General features: G+C 44.3%; 2 protein-coding genes across 2 annotated transcripts in view; one reads left to right on the top strand and one right to left on the bottom strand.

Annotated features, from left to right (window-relative positions):
* Rab22a (RAB22A, member RAS oncogene family) overlaps positions 1-13,863 on the bottom strand; it is a 46,643-nt gene extending 32,780 nt beyond the window's left edge. Inside the window, exons 1-2 of the mRNA XM_059262020.1 lie at positions 13,655-13,863; positions 12,216-12,295 (exon numbers count right to left, since the gene is read on the bottom strand). Coding sequence (XP_059118003.1) covers positions 12,216-12,295; positions 13,655-13,690 — 116 coding nt within the window. The 5' untranslated portion in view covers positions 13,691-13,863. The remainder of the gene's footprint in view (positions 1-12,215; positions 12,296-13,654) is intronic.
* Positions 13,864-14,168: 305 nt separating this feature from the next.
* The window catches only part of LOC131910020 (serine/threonine-protein phosphatase 4 regulatory subunit 1-like), an 86,633-nt gene continuing 81,930 nt past the window's right edge, over positions 14,169-18,871 (top strand). The window contains exons 1-2 of the mRNA XM_059262018.1: positions 14,169-14,255; positions 14,395-14,439. Of these exons, the coding sequence (XP_059118001.1) occupies positions 14,249-14,255; positions 14,395-14,439 (52 nt within the window). The 5' untranslated portion in view covers positions 14,169-14,248. The remainder of the gene's footprint in view (positions 14,256-14,394; positions 14,440-18,871) is intronic.

The following is an 18,871-nucleotide window of genomic DNA, read 5'->3' as shown; positions in this document are numbered from 1 at the left end:
GGCAACCTTATGCTGATAAACTAACAAGATGGAAAAGGTCCATCAAAGAGTTAAAGCCATTAAAGAATGCAATCTATCAAAACCAGAGCCAGAAGTAACAGATAATTTGCATATGAACAATCTCACAACTATGAACGGAATTCACTCCTTAATTAACTCTATTACACAAGGAGTGTTTGAAGCCCAGATGGAAAACACTGACAAATTTTGCTAATAATTTAAGGAATAAAAAGGAGTGCTTCATACAAGCAGGGTTACTGAATAATCACAACTTTAATACAAATCTGACATGTGTTCAAGAAGGAGATGACATCATAGTCTTGCTTGTATACACACAAATCCTAGCAAGTAACAGGCAACTAAAACCAACTGTGATGCTTAATACCATCAGCTTGAAGGGGTCTGGAACCACCTAGGAGACAAGCCTCTGGGCAAGTCTGGGAGGAGTTTCCAAACAGGGTTAACTGAGGTGTGCGACCTTGCCCATGGCTGGGTCCTGGACAAACACAAAGGAGAAGTGCCCTAGCAGCAATAGCGCTCTAGCTCTGCCTCCTGCGACTTTCAGCTCGTTGTTTCTTGTCAGGGATTTTGTAGCATCAACAAAGAAAGTAATAAAAAAAAAAAATGGTAATGAGAAATGGGTTTTTTGTTGTGTTAAATTTTAGTATGGGATTTGTAGGCTCTGGAGACTATCTGCAGGAGGAAAGTGGAGGAGCCTGCAGCTGTGCACTACAGAAGCTGTAGGCAGAGCCCACTGGGTGTCTAGAAGATCCAAATACAGGGAGACATGCAAACAGTGAAGGGCTAGCTCACGAAGTTACAAAGGGAAAATGGGAATGGGGCTAGAGGCCATTAAAGTTATATTCTGGCTATACTCTGGGTCCTGAGAATATGACTGAGGCTGAATTTGAAAATAATGGACTAATTTCAAGACAAGAGAACATTCAGGATGTGGCATGACTACTTCTTGGTGCTCTTATTCAGATATTCGAGGGTAGAGAGAGGAGGGATTGTGAACAGAGCAATCCTTTCAGCAAGGAAAGGAGTGTGGGCAACTTTAAAGTTGCTGACAAGGAGGTACTGAGCTATCTGAGGATGAGGCTAGCCTTGGCCACACACATATACAGACAGACAGACACACAGATGAGCCCAAAGTAAGAATGTCTGAAGGAGTTTCCTGCTAGAAAACAAAGAAGAGTCCCCCAGGGTCAGTACACAAGAGACTGAAGCAACTGTAGTTCATGGAAGCAAGACTATATCTATGTTTTATAGGCATAAAAGACTAAGGGAGATCATGGAGTCCTGTACTAAGGTTCAAGAAAGCCACCGAGGCCAGATGTGTGGCAGGATCAGTTGTGAAGGTGAGGCCTAAGTTGCAATGAACCACAAGATATTAATTAATGACCATGGACCATTCACGGAAGAAAGGTACAGGTTACAGTGTGGGGCTGGCCAAATAGAGAGGCTATGTGTACTACAGGCAGCAGACTGGTAGGAGTGGTGCTAACCAAGTCCTTTGGAGTCAAGATGCTGTGGGATGTCCTGTATGTTGTGAGTATATGTTGCTATGATTGATTGATAAATAAAACTGCTAATTGGCCAGTGGCTAGGCAAGAAGTATAGGTGGGACAAGCAGAGAAGAGAATTCTGGGAAATGGAAGGCGGAGGCAGGGAGACACTGCCAGCTGCCGCCATGAAAAGCAAGATGTGCCGGGCGGTGGTGGCGCACGCCTTTAATCCCAGCACTCGGGAGGCAGAGCCAGGCGGATCTCTGTGAGTTCGAGGCCAGCCTGGGCTACCAAGTGAGTTCCAGGAAAGGCACAAAGCTACACAGAGAAACCCTGTCTTGAAAAACCAAAAAAAAAAAAAAAAAAAAAAAAGAAAAGCAAGATGTAAGGTACTGGTAAGCCACAAGCCACGTGGCAACTTATAGATTAATAGAAATGGGTTAATTTAAGATATAAGAACAGTTAGCAAGATGCCTGCCATGGCCATATAGTTTATAAGAAATATAAGTCTCTGTGTGTTTACTTGGTTGGGTCTGAGCGGCTGTGGGAACGGCGGGTAAGAGAGATTTGTCCTGACCATGGGCCAGGCAGGACCAGGAAAACTCTAGCTACATCTAAATGATTCCATTATGGGCTTCAGAAGCCAGGCACTGAGCTGCAGGATTTGGTGTTTGTAAAGCTGGATCTGGTCTTACTTTGACCTGGTCCTTCCTTGCTATGATCCCATTCCCTGCTTTTGGAATTATAACTATTTACTTTATGCCACTGGATATTGGAACTATGTAACTTAGTTTTATTTTTTAGGAGTTCACAACTAAGAGATTGCCTTGAGTTTAAGAAAAGTGGACTTTTAACAGTGTTGGGACTGTAAATGATTACAAGAACTTCAGAAGTTGGACTGGATACATTTTGCACTTGAGATGGCCATTAGTCTATGGGATCTATGGGAAGAGGGGTGAAATGTTATAGCGTAAAAGTAATATGCTTGGGTATCAAGTTGTCAAGGGGTGGACTTGTGATGGTTAATATTGTCAATTTGACAGGATCAAGATTCACCCAGAGGACAAGCCTATGGGCATAGCTATGAGGAGTTTTAATATTGGATTAACTGAGGATGGAAGACCATAAAGGGGTCTTAGACTGAAGAAAAGCTCTCTCCTTCCTGACTGCAGATGCAATGTGGCCAGCTGTTCTCTCAGCTGCTGCCATGACTTCTCCATCATCATGGACTATATCACCTTGAACTGTTAGCTGAACTCAACTCTTCCTCCCTTAAGATGTATTTTGTCAAGTATTCTGTTACAATGGTGGTTCTCAGATTCCTAATACAGAGACCCTCATGCTGTAGTGACCCCAATCATAAAATTAATTTTGTTGCTAGTACTGTTATGAAATGTAAATATTTTTGGAGATAACATTTGTCAAAGGGGTTTCAACCTACAGGTTGAAAACCACTGTGTTAGAGCAAGGGACACAACTAAGACATCAGTTACATATAAAAACTGCATGGATGGATCCCATAAAAATCCAACAAAGAGCCAGGCAGTGGTGGTGCATGCCTTTAATCTCAGCACTCGGGAGGCAGAGGCAGATGTAGCATGAATCTTAAATGGTCTTATTAATAGGAACAAACCTGGAGCCAGGTATTGGGGTGAATGCTGGAAGATCAGAGAAGCAGAACAAGACACAGCCACCTCACCTTGCCAATTCCTCAGCTGATCGTTTCCCCAGACTGGAAGCTTCTGAGTCCTCATCCAGAATGAATCTCAGCTGAACTGCTGCTCAAAAGCCTAAATGCTTAACCAGCACTAGTTCCTGGTTTTCACACCTTAAATACCTTTCTGCTTTCTGTCATCACTTCCTGGGATTAAAGGCTCTTGTTACCATGCCTGGCTGTTTCCAGTGTAGCTTTGAACTCACAGAGATCCAGATGGATCTCTGCCTCTAGAATGCTAGGATTGAAGGCATGTGTACCACCATTCTCTGGCCTCTGTATCTAGTGGCTGTTCTGTTCTCTGACTCCAGATAAGTTTATTAGGGTGCACAATATTTTGGGGAACACAATATCACCACAGGCAGATCTGTGAGTTCAAGGCCAGCCTGGTCTATAAAATGAGTTCTAGGACAGCCTGTTACACAGAGAAACCCTATTTCCACAAACAAACAACAATAACAACAAAATCCTACAAAGATATTACACATCATGGGGTCAGCCTAGTACAGATAGAAAAACATGTTCATAAAGTGAATACTATCAAATTAATAAGATCCTAGCAAATAAAAGGACATCTTCTTTGCACCATGTGGTAAGGGATGTGAATATATTCCACGGCACCACAGTGAAAGCTCTCCCAGCACGGTTACAGCACTGTGAGAGTACTCAATTACTCATTCTCATTAACAGTGTTAGGGAAATCCTCAGGAACCAACAAAAATAGAAACAAAAAGTCAATGGCTTAGGAGTTACTATAACAAAGCCCCATTCCCAGATGACAGAAAACACAAAAAATTGCCATATGGAAGTGAATTCATAAGCGAATTCAGGAAGGTCATTGGAGAGATGCTCACAACCCAAGATGTAGCTATGTGTGGTGGCACATGCCTTTCTCACAGCACTTTGAAGGATAAGATAAGAAGTTTCCAAGTTCAAGTTTACACACCAACCCCCACACCACACCAAACAAGACGACGACGACGACGACGACAACAACAACAACAATAAATCATAAACTTTGAATCAGTTATCATTTTCACAGCAAAATAGTGCATTAAAAACATCAATCCCCTTGAAATAACTCTAATGACAGATGTGCAAATCCACTACAGAGAAAACAGAGAGAGAATACAGAAGGCCAGGGAACGGAAGGATCATCCATATTCATAAACTAGAGCATTTAGTATTATCATGTCATTTCTCTCTAAATGGATCTGTAAATTCAATGGAAGGCCAGTCAAAACTACAGGAAGGGTCAGCATGGTGGAGTGTGTGAAAACAGACAATATGATTGCTAATATTTATATGGAAATGTAACAGACCCAAAGCAGCCAAGACATTCTTAAATAACAGAATATTCAACCAACACTGGACATTGCAACTTATTACAAAGAATAAAAAAAAAAAAAAAAAAGAGGGACTGTACTATTGGCACAAGGATGGAGATTAGAAAAGACTAATGGCATCTATATGAGACCACGACTGCACAACAAGCTCACTGCAGCCCCCTTGAAAACAAAGCAAAAAGCTACAGAAGGTGCTTATAGGTGCCTACAAAGCACACAAAGCCATGCTATTGTCTGAACACAGTGATTCAGAGACTGTAACCCTAGGCAACAACCATTTTCATCTTCAGCATCATAGAGGAGGTAGTCAGACAAGATGGCAGATTTAAACCAAACCACGCTGACAGCTACTCTACACAGAAAGGGTCTAAACTAATGTTATAGCATTCCGGATAAGGATTGAAATGTAGTCAGCATGACTGAAGACCCTAATTTTACATGTGGCTAGTAGCAACTCTATTAGGTAGCATATGTTTAAACACTCCAAGTAAAAGGGGGCACTCCATGAAGCCGTAAAGGCGAGCTGGCAAAGTGCATATAAAAGCAAAACTACTTGAATGAAATTTATAAGAAACTTGCTTGAAATAGATACCTATCAATAGGTTAAGTTTAAGATACGAACAGAATGCAGGGAGCCTAAATTATACCAAAGCAGATCCAGAACAAGCACTCTTGACTGGGGTGGGGGTGGTATTAAGAAAACATGGTACATACAGACACTCAGTAACAAAGACTTCACAACATTCTAAGCAAAAATAAAGGTTAACATCATTCAGAGTTCAAATACTCCTCTCAGTGCAGGCAACAGAAGAAAGTGCCATACAAACACCCTTATTAATAAGCATGTCTTTGCTAAAATTCATCCATCAATGTACCTCATACTGTAGTAAACACACAACCTTCTCAGGGGATGGATCATGTTCTAGGCCAAAAAGAGGATATACATATGTATATCCTAATAAAATCTAAACCAATTTCTTATTAACTCTGGGTAGAGACGGCATCCTTAGCCTGCAGCAGGAGCAGCCACTGAGTTTAACTATAAAAAGGCCAGATGAGTCCCTTTTGCCACAATGTCAGCTGTCCACACCTCAATAGTGGACCCTAACCTTTTAACACCCATCTCCTTGGTGTAATAAGGAAGTAGAAGAAATCAAATGTGTGTAAACCAGAAAGTACCTGACCACAGTGACTGACTGTGTACCCAAGGAAAGTCCAAGGAATTCTCAGAAAAGTTGCCTTAGCTAACTCAGTTTAGCAAATTCACAGCAATTTGTATCTACATGTTATCAGCATGCAATTAAATGAAGAAAGACTATGTATAGTGGCAGACTGAAGCTGAAGGATTATGAGTTTTAGGACAGCTTAGGCTACACATCAAGACCCTACTTCCAACCATCCTGCTCCAAAACAGAAAGCCCCAAACCAACAAAGAATCCCAAAGCAAAGCAAACAAAAGTCATGAAGGATTTTGAGATAAACTTAATAAAATATACACAAGGCTTGTACAGTGACAATTGAAAATGCCGATAGGAAGAAAGACTCTAGTGAGAGAGAATCGAACTAGAAAGTCAAAATCAGCTTTGACTAAAAGGTAAATCTAAGGTAGGTGGTGTGTGTGTGTGTGTGTGAGAGAGAGAGAGAGAGAGAGAAGAGAGAGAGAGAGAGAAATTCTAGATCAAGGTACTTGGGAGGCAGAGGCAGTTGGGAGATGCAAACCAGAACCAATGTTCACACACCCAGCAAGGTGGCTGGCACTTTAAAGAGGACTGACAGATTTGGACAGATGTGGAATATCCCAACTTACACACTGTCCTGGATGGAACATAAAATGAGCACTGTTTTATTTTGAGATAGGGCCTCACTATGTAGCCCTGGCTAGTCTCGAATTCACTGGTCCTCTTGCCTCCCCCCCAACCTCCATGCTAGGAATAAAGGTATATATCACAATGCCTAGCTGATATGAATATTTTGGAAAAGTCTGAAAGTTTCTTAATGAAAATTAAATATTTAGTACATGACCCAGAAATGGTACTTCTAGATAATATAATCTGAAAGAAAATTTATGTCCAAATAGGTATGTTTTATTTATAACAGCAAAAAATTGTAAACTCTAATGTTTATCAATTAGGCAATGAATACATTTTAGTATATTCCATGCAATGGAATACTATTTAATAATATAAAGGTACATGCTAATAATACATTCAGTAATATGGGTAAATCTCAAAAAAAAAAACCAAACCCCTCCAATACAAAACATTATTAGAAGCATATAACCAGCAGTTGAATTTATCTGGAGATTAAGAAGACTGGTAGAAGCTTCTCAGTAGCTGCCTGGGGTAGGGGCAAGGGTAGAGCTACAGGAGTCAAGCAATGGAGGGTGGACAGAATCACTACAAGACTATTCAGAGACTGCAAAGGCCTGTCATACAACGGGACACATAACTGCAAGACACAGAGCCAAAGAATGTCTAGTACAGAGATGACAGAGTGTCACACATAAGGTAGTGAGAATGACAGAAAACAGCCCATGGTTTGAACACAACGCTTTCAAATGCTGAGAAACTGGAGGGAGTCCAGTCTCTTCAGTCATCAGAGAAACCAAAACTAAAACAAGACAGCCCCCTCCGCCTGAGAAGGGCCACTAGGCGACTAGTAAGAGCCACATCACACATGCTGCGGCAGGTCAAGGGCATCCAAGCACCCAAGAGGTGTTGGTGGATGAGGATGTAGACTGCTACAGTGCTTCAAGATATCCACTAGACTGAAGATACACTGTAACACAGTGATGTCAAGGCAAGGGTTGTGTGTGTCTGTGCACATGACCCTGGAAATTCACAAAGGCACATGAGGCACATTAAAGAATGCTCACAGCAGAATTCTAAATAACAGTCCTCAGTGAGAACACAGCATCTGGTACAGATCTCAACTGTGCTATCTCATCCAAGGGAAACTCCAATGTACACACACTGTTAGACTAGTCTCACAATACTCAAAAAGCAGTAGGCTAGAGTCTACCTCCACTCACCTAACGTCTAGCTAAGCTTTCCAGGCTTATTATAAAACGACTGCTAAGACGGTTACTGTACACCACGTGCCATTCTACGCCATGTTTACATGCTTTAACCCGGTTTTCACAACCACCTCCATAAGACGTCACAGAGTACTCCCAATATGCAAATACAGACACAAAGAACTTAAATCACTGATGTGAGCCCACAACAACTAAATTGATGGGAGCTGGGAAATCGGCAGCTAGCCTAGTGTGAGGGTGTGTGTTTAAATGTTCACCATGTTGTGCTTCGACAACAGAACTGTAATAGCAAAACGGAGGGAAGACAAATGGACAGGAGGTGGGAGGACAGCTAGCTTCCACATTTTAAAGAGAAAAATCAGTAGATAATGCCTCAAATTGGTGGTAGTAGTGGGAGGAGGGGGCACAGTGTATGTGAGCCTATGAGGAGAACTGGAGGGAAGATTGGAAAATAGCTGCACACCATGGCAACAGTGGTTGCCTCTAAGAAATGGGTCAGAGTAGACAGGGCTGTTAGATTAACTTAAAAGCCCCATGACACCATTCTTTTCTGTAAAACTCCTGTTCTATACACATAACACACACACACACACACACACACACACACACACACACACACCCCCCATCCAAGAGGATCTTGTTATGAAGTCCAGGCTGGCTTGCAACTTCCCATTCTCCTGCCTTCACTTTCCTAGAGACCAAGCATACTGGGGATACAACTCACAGAATGCCTGCCTAGAACGTTGAGTCCTTCTGCTTAACCCTCAGTTCCACACACACAAACATAAAGAATTAAAATACCAAGATATCATAATAGCTATCACTAATTGATCTCCAATGTCTCCAGCCCTTTGCTAAACACTTTACGGGCATTATCTTGAATCCTCCCAACAATAAGGAGGTGGTCCCATCAACCCTTACTTTGTTGAAGGAACAGATTATGGATTTAACTGTTAATAGACTATAACTGGCTAGCCAAGTGGCAGAGACACAGACCAGAGGTATTCCAGTGTCTGTGTTCTACTTTGAAGGCCTCCATGTCAGGTAATCAATCTGGGGGTTTGGATGAGAATTGTGGTGACTCACTGCTGGCTGGGAGGAGGCTTGACTTTAGTATCTAAGACATGCTAGTCCTGCTTCCTACCCAGGAAAAGAGGAGGAGAGGCCCAAGCATTTCAAGGGTTGTTTACAAGTATAGTCACAAGCATGTATAGCTTCCAGGTATCTATGGGCCACCTATGGGCATAGGCAACCTGGTAAGTAGAATCTATTCCAGGTTGGCTCTTAGGAGAGAATTTGGTGTTAACAGTGTGGAACCCACCCACATGCCCACAGTGATTACAATCTCTCTATTCCAGAACAACCAAGGGACACAATGAGCTCCAAAGGATCACTACAGCTCATCCCAAGGGTGATTCTAATGGGGTCCTCATCCTTCTCTACATGTGTTCCCTGAGGGATGGAATCATAGCATGTTGTTGATGTCTCACTGGCTATTGCCAACATTTACTGAATACTTCCTATGCTAAATTAGTGAATCTTCAGTGAATTCTCATCAAACCACACAAAGTAGGTATGAACCAGACAAATTCAACAGAAGCCTGGCCACTGGAGTGGAAATTCTTCCAGCTAGTGCTCACTGAGGCCCCTCACTGAGGTCTCAAGTCAAGTCCACAAACAAGAAGGTTCTTTGTGGCCAAGGCTCCTCCCTACTCCATCACCCACTTGGGCCATCAGGGAAGAAGACATTTAGGAGCAGAGGAGAGACAGACGCCCACTTCTTTAGGGAGCTAAGTCTAAGCTATAGAGATGGGTCAGTGGCAAAGGAAAAGGCTCGGAGAAGCTGACTTTGGTTCACATGACCTAGGTGAAAAGGTGTTTGGGAGCATTTGAAAAAGCCCAATACTTACTTCAACAGGAGAGGTCATGCAGTACCAGTGAAAAGAGGCAGCCACAGGTGGAGGGAGGGAACCAAAGACAAAGGGCCTCACTTCATCACACCTGGTTTGTAGCTGTCATGTTAGCTCCCTCCCCATCTTTAAGGCTCCTTGCCTGGTCCTTGTTGTCTCAACAGTCTCATTGGCCACTCTTCCTGGTCTTACTCTCTGTCTTCGCTCCATTTGGACCCCTCCTTTACCTGGCTGGTCCTTCAATCTCCCTGTTCAGGTTACTTCTTAACGCCTCTCATTACTACCAACTGATATACTTCTTTTCAAATATATACTTTCTTAACTTCCTACAAAGTATAATCCACTCATTCTTCAGTATTTCAATGTCAGCATTTCTAAGTGCTTCACATTTTCCATGGGACCTGCAGGCATCAAGCATCCTCAGGAAGGTCAGGGCCTGCTGTGTGCTGACATCACAGAGACATGCTGAAGAGTCATTTTCTGCACAATAGTTATAGAACATACCCCTATCTTAATTCACAGGGAAGCTACATAATGATATAAACAGAGTGTGTCCAAATCAGGGTTCAGTAAACGTATTCTGAAAAGTGCCAGATAGACATATGATGGCTCATCCCAGCACTCAGGAGACTGAGTTAGCCTAGGCTACATACTTTTAGTCCTGCCTGGGCCTAAATATTTTTGCCTGTTGCAAACATAAAGTGCCAGAGTCCCAGGTAGCAAATCCTGGCTTTGTGTGCTACAGGACTCCTGCCTTTGGTCAGGACAGCCTGGAAACAGCAGAGACAAGTGTGACTGCTTCACTAATGCTTTATTTACAAAGAAAGAAGGCAGAGCACAAGGCTACAGTGTGCCGATGCCAGATTTAAATCACTAGCAACCAGAATACCTGATACACCTGAACACCTGATGGTTGGTACCCAACAAATAAGTAAAACTTTTTGAAAAATACCCATTGGGTTTGCAGTGGCTCCCACAGTGACTAGTACCCAGAGGTGGATTTAGTGACATGGTGAGTAGAACTGTGTTGACAGTAGGCTACACAGAGTAACAGCTTAACAGCTGACAAAGTGGTAAGTTCTCTTCCAGCTTAAAGCAGCAAGATGGGGTGGTGGTGGTGGTGATGCTGCTGAAGTCAGCAGAATAGACAGGCAGCAGAGTTGCAGGATAGGGGAGAAAGTGATGAGAAGCTGGGAACCCAGAACTCCAGTAGGTACATGCATCATTGGAGTATTAGTCATGAGGGAATACTCATGATAGTCATGATAGGAAGTTAGAGGCAGAAACAAGGTACCAAGGATAAAGGAGGAGGGGGCTTTGTAGTCTTTCCTGTAAAATACGAGCCAAGACAAGAACCTGTGACACAGTGGGAGCCTGACTGAGTCAAGGCATGGCACTCACTTCTCTCCACCCATCTGAGAGTAAAGGAGATGGTGTTTAATATTAGTGGGTTTTGGGTTCTCAGCTCTGACTCAGTGTGAACGAAGTATGTCACCCACTGACTTATCAGCACTTCTTGTCACTGTCCCTCACTTCACTTGGCAATGCAGGTACCAACAGGCCCCAAGGAGCGAAGTGACACTTTAAACATTCTTCTGAAAGGATACTATCTCAACTGCAGACATAGTGGTGGATTTCATTTGCATGCCCTCAAATGTGCAAGAAACGGAGAGATTTTAACAAATTCTCAAGTGGCAGTCTTATGGAAGTTTCCCTCACAGCTGTAAAGCATTTCCCTATGAGGCAGAGAATGGTCTCTACAAGGAGCACAAAGCCATATCACATCCTGATGATGGACCACACACAACTTTTCTTTAAAGACAAGAAACCAGTTGACTGGCAGGAGTTTCAGAATAAATAGTGTATAATCATTATTCAGTTGTACAAGCTTAACATAGTAGTAGAGTCTACACAGCTCAAGTTCTCACATAGAAAAATTAGTGTTAATCCTACAATCACCCCCATGACATTTAAATAGAAAAGATTTTTGTTAACTCTGTATGAAGTTGGGGGAGATGGCTCAGTAGTAAAAATGAAGTGCTCTCCCAGAGGACCTGAGTCTAGTTCCCAGTACCCACAGCAGGCAGTTCACAACCACCTCCAGGGGGAACAGATTCTTCTGGCCTTCAAGGTGGGCACTGCATTCACGTTTAAATATCTACACTCACACACACCTAATGAAAAATAATGAAACCTTCGAAATCTCTTTAGACAATCAACTTCAATGATCAAAAAATACCAGACACCTGAAAAAAAGCAAAAGCAAACAAACCCTAACATTTTGAAGTTAATTGATTTTTTTCCTTACTGTCACCAGTGTTACAACGCTCGAGAGGGTTTGGATCCGATTCTATCTCTTTTCAAGGACTAACACTATCTACGTTTTAATTGATATACCCCAAAGAACTGTATCAGGCTGTTTTCCTTTACCCTCTTTCAAGGTGTAATTGGGCCTGTGAACTCCTATGTCCACTCTGATTCCTTTTTCTATTTCAAAGTTCTTATTTCCCAAGTCTGAAGATAATTCTCTTAAGACACAGCAAACATCATTGTTCTCAAGTCATTTTGGAAATGTGGAGAACCAGCAACTCAAAATTTCACTGAGCTCAAGACGACAGGAGTTATACCAGTAACACATTTTTGCTTGAAATGACTTTCCATGCACTCTGAGATGTATATTAAAGAAACTTGTTCTCTTACCCTATGGTTGGATTGATATTCGGATCAAAACTGTCCTCCACGAACCGCCATACTATGCTCGATTTACCCACACCCGTATCCTGAAAGAGAGTAAGATGGGTGACGGAGGAAAGTTTAAGCTATGTGCAGACTCCCAAAAACCACTTTGTGGCTTAAAGTGGGGGAGTTTTAGAAAAAGCCCCCTCATCTGTTGATTTTATAAGTTGAGGGACACAAAGCAGGCTTTTGTAATAAGTCAGTGAAGTAATTTTATTTCAAAATGTATTATTGGGGCCAGGCCCAGGAGTGTATGCTTTTAATCTCAGCACTTGGGAGGCAGAGGCAGGCAGATCTCTGTGATATGAAGGCATATCTCTTAGCCTACAAAGTGAATTCCAGGCCAGTCATAGCTACACAGTGAGAAACTGCCATAAAAATAAAAAGTACTGGGGAAAGATTTTGTAGTTTTTAAGATTAAGAAACACTTGACCCTCTTGAAAGACCCAAGCTGGCCTGCCTAGTGGAACAGGCCTGCAATCCTAGCAAATCTGGGAGGTTGAGGCAGGCGGGTTCCAAGTTTAAGGCTTGCGACTTGAAGGATAGTCTTGAGATCCTGTTACAAAATAGAAGCAAGCAAGCTGGGGACACACATGGCTCAGTGGTACAGTGCTCGACTAGCATGTACAAAGTTTCAGGTTCAGTCACTAGGATGGCCCTCCTCCCTGCACAAAGAAAAAGACCCCAAGTTTCTGCTTCGTGTGGAAAGCTACGAACTCACTGGCCTTTTAACATATACCAGTAAATTATGTGTTTCCAAGTTAGGCCTGAGTAATCCCGTATGAATCCTAGCCCCACCCTAGTGGAGGGGCAAAACCCGTCTACTTATTGGAATTTTTTTCAGTCAGTCATTAAAACAGAAACTCAGGAAGGAGACCATCAGAAGGCTTTGAAATGGCCAAACTACCAAGAGAGGACCGGAAGCTGAAGCTTCGAAGTTTTGGAGGCTTCCTGGTATGAACTCCTCCCTTCTGTACTAGAAGAGTAAACTTTGGAAAGTAACTCTTGCAGAAGTGTCAGAGACGTCCCAAAAGTTCAAAATTATCCCACACTGCTGAAAGGAGGCTAAGGGCGCTCATAAAAACCTGAAGACCCGCTAGGAGTTAACTTTGAGAGACGTGACCAACTTCAAAGGTGTCCCTCGCAAAGTTGGAAGGAAACTATCTGCGGGCTGCTTCACTGTGGGGTGGAAAGAGAACACTTTTCTGGGGCCCGGGGACCATCCCGATACCTCGGGGCCTTGGGTGGGGCACAGCCTGATGGCCCGGACGCCCCAAAGGTCTGCGGGGGGGGGGGGGGGGGACGTCCCGCACAGGGCGGGAAGGGGTGAAAGGGGCCCTGGGATGCCGGGACCCGCCCACCTGGCCTCCGCCACCCTCGGGGCCCGGCCCGCTGCCACTCACCCCCAACAGGCACACTTTGAGTTCCCTCAGCGCCATGGCCCGGGAACCAGGGGTGCGGCCCGCCGCCGCCCTAAGTTGAGGAGTGAGAGGCCCGGCCCAGCACCAGCATCCCCCGGTGCCGCTGCGGCACCGCCCAGCCCCGGCTGCGCACGCGAGGCGGCCGTGCGTCCGCCGCCGCCCTTCAGTCCGGCCGACCCGTCGCTTGCCCCGCGGAGTCACCTCAACAGCCCGGACGCTGCCTTGGCCTCCTGGGCGCCACCGCCGTCGCCATCTTGGGACGCCGGCAGGGTCACCTGACCTCCCCGCCCACTTCGGCAGCCACCTTCGCCGCGAGGGCGGGGCAGCCGGCTCGCGGCTCGCAGGCGGGTAGGCGGAGCACGGGGGGGCGGAGCCTCAGCGTCGCCCCACCCTCCAGCTCCGCTCCATCTCCGCCGAGGGGGCGGAACGGGGTGGGGCGTGCCACGCCCCTAGCTCCACCTCCACCCATCCCAAGATGGCGGGTGAGTCGGTCCAGGGGGGTGGGCGGAGCGCGGAAGATGGGCGTGACCTTTGGTCTCGCTCCGCCTCCAGCCCCGCCCTCCAGCCCATCCCAAGATGGCGGGTGAGTGGGTCCAGGCTCCGGGGTCTCCGAGCGGCTCCCCTCCCCCTCCCGGGGAGCCTCCCCATCCCACTCCCGCGAGCCCGGGACTCGCCGCCCGCGCAGCCCCGCGTAACTCCTTGTGTGTCTTTTGATTTTTCAGAGATCCCTCTGTACTTTGTGGACTTGCAGGATGACTTACATGACTGTAAGTAACAGTTGGGGCGCCCCGCCCCTCCTTGGGACTGTAGGGTGCACTTAGACGGGGCGGGAGCCTCAAGTCGTGCCTTCCACCTCGAGCCCATTTCCTCAGGTGGCCCTCCTTCCCGGGCCAGGACTTCGGTCTGTTGGAAACTTTGACTTCCTGTCAGTTTCTCCTTTAGCTGCTCTGGGAGCGATGAGAAGTAAAGCAAGTCCCAATCTGGGACGGACCTCCTGAGTAGTTAGGGAGTGGGACCCCCACTGTATTTGTGGGCCCAGCTCCATCACCCCTTGGAGCCCCCTGCTTCCCTCGTAGTGGGTCTCTTCCACTTAACCCTTTTAGCCTGCTCTTTTTCTCTGGAATTGTTTTAAGGGACAGTAAGTAGCTGAGATACCTCCTTCGAAGTGCAAGTTCGAATTTGTGGTTAGTGAATGAATGAAGCTTTGACTTTTCTAGTCAACACATTTTTTCAGTGCCTACCTCTTCCTGCCCAGGCCATTTGGTGGGTTTCTGAATTAACAAAGTTGAACTAGAAACAGCCACTGTTTACTGGATCTCCCTTACAGACCAGAGGGGAGCAGAGATACATTGGAAAAATACCAAACCCAGGGAGGCTTGCTGGTGTATGCCAGCACAAATCCCCAAAGTAGCCAAAGTCAACTGGGGCTTCCTGGTTACTTGTCCTGGTCTCTTCCCTTCCTGCTTTCACATCCCTAGTGATAACAGTCGATGTTGACTGAAAATTTTGGGTAGACCATGCAGTGTTGAGCACACTTTTATCGCTTCCCCAGGAGGTGTCAACTTTATTAATGTAGCATGACACTTGAAGAAAAAATAAAAATCAGTGGTGAGGAAGCCTAGCTCTTGTGTCAAATAGCCCTCAGGTGAAGTCCTGGGTCATTTTAGTTGTAGTATGATCTGGGGCAGGTCACCATACCACTTGAGCATCATTGGTCATTTCATCTGCAAAATGAAAATAGTAGCAGCCCACCTCATAAGTCTTTTATGGTATGGATTCAAGGCCAGCCTACTCTACATAGTGAGTTCCAGGCTGGCCAGGGCTGCATAATCAGGGATTTTGTGAAGATTGAACCACTAAAGAAGGTGACACGAATCCTTGTGCATGATAAGCACTCAATAAATATTGGCTGCTACTCTGGGAAGTAAGTGGGATTAGCCTGTCTTACAAATAAGACTGGGCTTCAGAGTGTGGCACAGATGGTGAAGAAGACAGATTCTGTTCATTCTGCCTCCTGTGTCACTGTGTGGATTGACCTTGCAAATACTGTTCACCCAGGAGTTGGGGCATGGCAGTCAGTTTGGGTGCTCCTTTATCTGTTGTCTCCTTGGGTAGTTTATCTTAACCAGCGGTTCTCAACCTTCCTAATGCTGCAACCCTTTAGTACAGTTCCTCATGCTGTGGTGATCCCAACTATACAATTAATTTGGTTGCTACTTCATAACTGTAATTTCGCTACTGTTGGGAATCAGAATGTAAATATCTGACATGCACGATATCTGTTATGTGACCCCCAAACCAACCCGCAGGTTGAGAACCACTGAAAATGATTTGCTGCTTCTTGGTTTAGGTCAGGTTCCTGTGAGCAGGGACTCTGGTCATTCTTTTTATAACCTCATGCCCTGAATGGTCTAGGTGCAAATTCATATTGTTATTGATAACAGTAATGGATTCTGAGGCATGTCTGATCTACTTTGTAATCCTTGATTAAGTTTGGTTAATCTCAAAAGGAAGGCATGATGAGTGGGTGCCTTGCTTTTAAATTATTCAGAGTCTCCAGGCCAGAGCAGCACAGAAAAGATGTGATTTTCTAGGACTGGCTGTTGAAGCAATCTGAATTCTCCTGAGAGCATGAGTGAGGGAGGTAGTCTTCACTCTGGATTTCAGGTGGGGTTGCAGATAGGAGGTAGGGCATTTAAGAGTCTGCCTAAGGGATTCAAAGGCCTGTGAATGTCGAGGTTTGCGTACAGTGTGCAGAGGCTGAAGAGGTGTCACTGTTGATAAGATCTGTTCGTCCAGTTAGCATTTAAATATATACCAGGGATGGATGAATGAGAAATGAGAGGGCTCTATGCACATATAAAGAGAACTAAGAGACTAATCAAGAACACACAGTATGTGGTCATATTTGGATCCTTGCTTGAACAGAACCATTATGAAAAGAAAAGGCATCGGAGTGAGATTGAATATTAGACAACATTTAGAGTTGTTATTTATTATTTTGGTGGTGATAATGGTATCATGTTTTTCTTCAAAGGAAGAGCCCTAACAGAAATAAGCATTCATGAGTGAAATGACTTGGTGTGTGAAATCAGCTTTCAAACGCTCTAACAAATAGCAAACAGAACGCTGGGAGGGGAGGGATCCACTGGAAAACAGCAGAATGCTGATACTTGTAGAAGCCAGTGGCTGGGGACTGGCCTTTCATTTTTGCATATTTGAAAATTTCCATAGTAAAAGCTTTTAAAAAATGAGATGAAAGTGTCACAAATGATCAGACATTTGCAGGAGGCGTTGGAAGGCTGGATTTCAATTCTGAATATGCTGTAAGTTATTGTAGTATGCATTTAGTTTCAAAATACCCTTGTGTAAAATACATCAGTGTTCAGGAGACCGTATTTCTTTTCAGATGTTTAGTTTTCAAGAGGTATCAGTGAAGGAACTTGAGAGAGGGCATGCTTCTATTTATGAGAAAAGCAAGGTGCCAATAAATGATGTCTGGATCTTTGGTGAAAATAGGATTAGCTCGGCTGGTGGAATATAGATAGACTCTTCAAATACGAGTGCTGGAGGGAGTGGTGCCTGCTCAACCTTGAATGAAAGACTTCTTCCAGAGCGAAACACATTGCATTTCACCTACACACTTTGTTCTGTGTTTGTGACAATGCTTTTTCCAAGGACTGAAACTATTCTATACCCACACTGCACCCATTGCAAACAGGGTTCTAACTTGAACCATAAATACAGCCATTGAGTTTTTTCTTTGTAGAACATTGGCAACCATTTTTACCAAAATCTCCTTGTTAAGTGAAATAATTCAAACAGAATCAGGAGCTAGTTGAGGATTCTAATACTTGAAGAATAGAGCAAAACTCAGACAGTAGACCATTCTTTAAATTAGAAGTTGACCAATATATATTTATTTCTGTGAAGGATCAGATAGTAATAATTTGGGACTTTTCAGGCCAGAAGGTATGTGACACACCTGTAAGCTCTGAAGTTGCATACTAGACTAGCCATAAACTACAAATACCGCCCCCCCCCACACCTTGGAAGCAACCATAAACCACACAGACACACACACACATACACATACACACACACACACACACACACAGACACACACACACCTTGGGGGCAACCATAAATCACACAAACACACACACCACCCATATCCCCACACCTTATAAATTACACAAATATAAATATATACATATATACATTCTGAAAGCAATCATACCCCCTCCCAACATACACCTAAGAAGGAACTGTAAACCACAAAAACACACAATATACATACACTCCAAACCATATACTGTAAACCATATGAATATACATACACAAGTAAACCATACAAGCACATCCATAAACCTCACATATGTGTGTGTGTGTATATATAAACTACACACACCACTAATTATATAAAACACATCCATAAATTTCACACACCCATATATGTACACACTCATACATACACACCATAAATTATATAAACACACCCATAAGCCACACACACCACCAACCACACACACACACCGTAAGCCACAAATGTGCCTGTGTGCATGTGTGTGGGCCTGGATGTGTGCTATTGAAGCTTTATTGATGCAAGAGAGGGCTAAACTTGGCTCAGGGCAAGTGGTTTGCTGATCACCCCCATGAAATGAAACTGTCACATTGGAGCAGTGAATTCTGTGGTCTGTGGATGAGCTGGGACCACCTGTTGGGGTGTCTTTCCTGCTGGGTTTAGTGAGCAGAATATTGTTTGATGACCAGTGCTTGGTTGAGTAACCTTGGACAACTTACTCACACTTGATGTCTGGTCTCCTGTGGTTGCTGGGGATGAAGACATCCACTCTTTCCTCTTGGTGGATGAGCAGGGCAGGGAGTCTAGAGTGGTTCCCCTCAAGGCCTGTGCATTGTCATTCCACCCATGTTCCTATGAGGCAAACAGATGCATGTCAGCATGTCCTGGAGAGAGAGAGTGTTTGGGTCTGTGGCATCTTTCATCAGAAAATAAAAGTAAAGTCATATCACAAAGAAACTTTAATAAAGTTTTTAAACAGAATTTTGCAACAAAATCTAATTACAAAGAAAGCCTTTCAGGACTGGAGGGTTGGCTCAGCAGTTAAGAGTACTTGTTCTTGCAGAGGACCCAGGTTCAATTCTTAGCACCTGCGTGGTGACCCACAACAGTCTGTA

Source organism: Peromyscus eremicus, chromosome 4 (genome assembly GCF_949786415.1).
Source record: "Peromyscus eremicus chromosome 4, PerEre_H2_v1, whole genome shotgun sequence".
NCBI classification, from domain to species: Eukaryota; Metazoa; Chordata; class Mammalia; order Rodentia; family Cricetidae; genus Peromyscus; species Peromyscus eremicus.
This window is presented reverse-complemented; position numbering and strand designations above follow the sequence as displayed.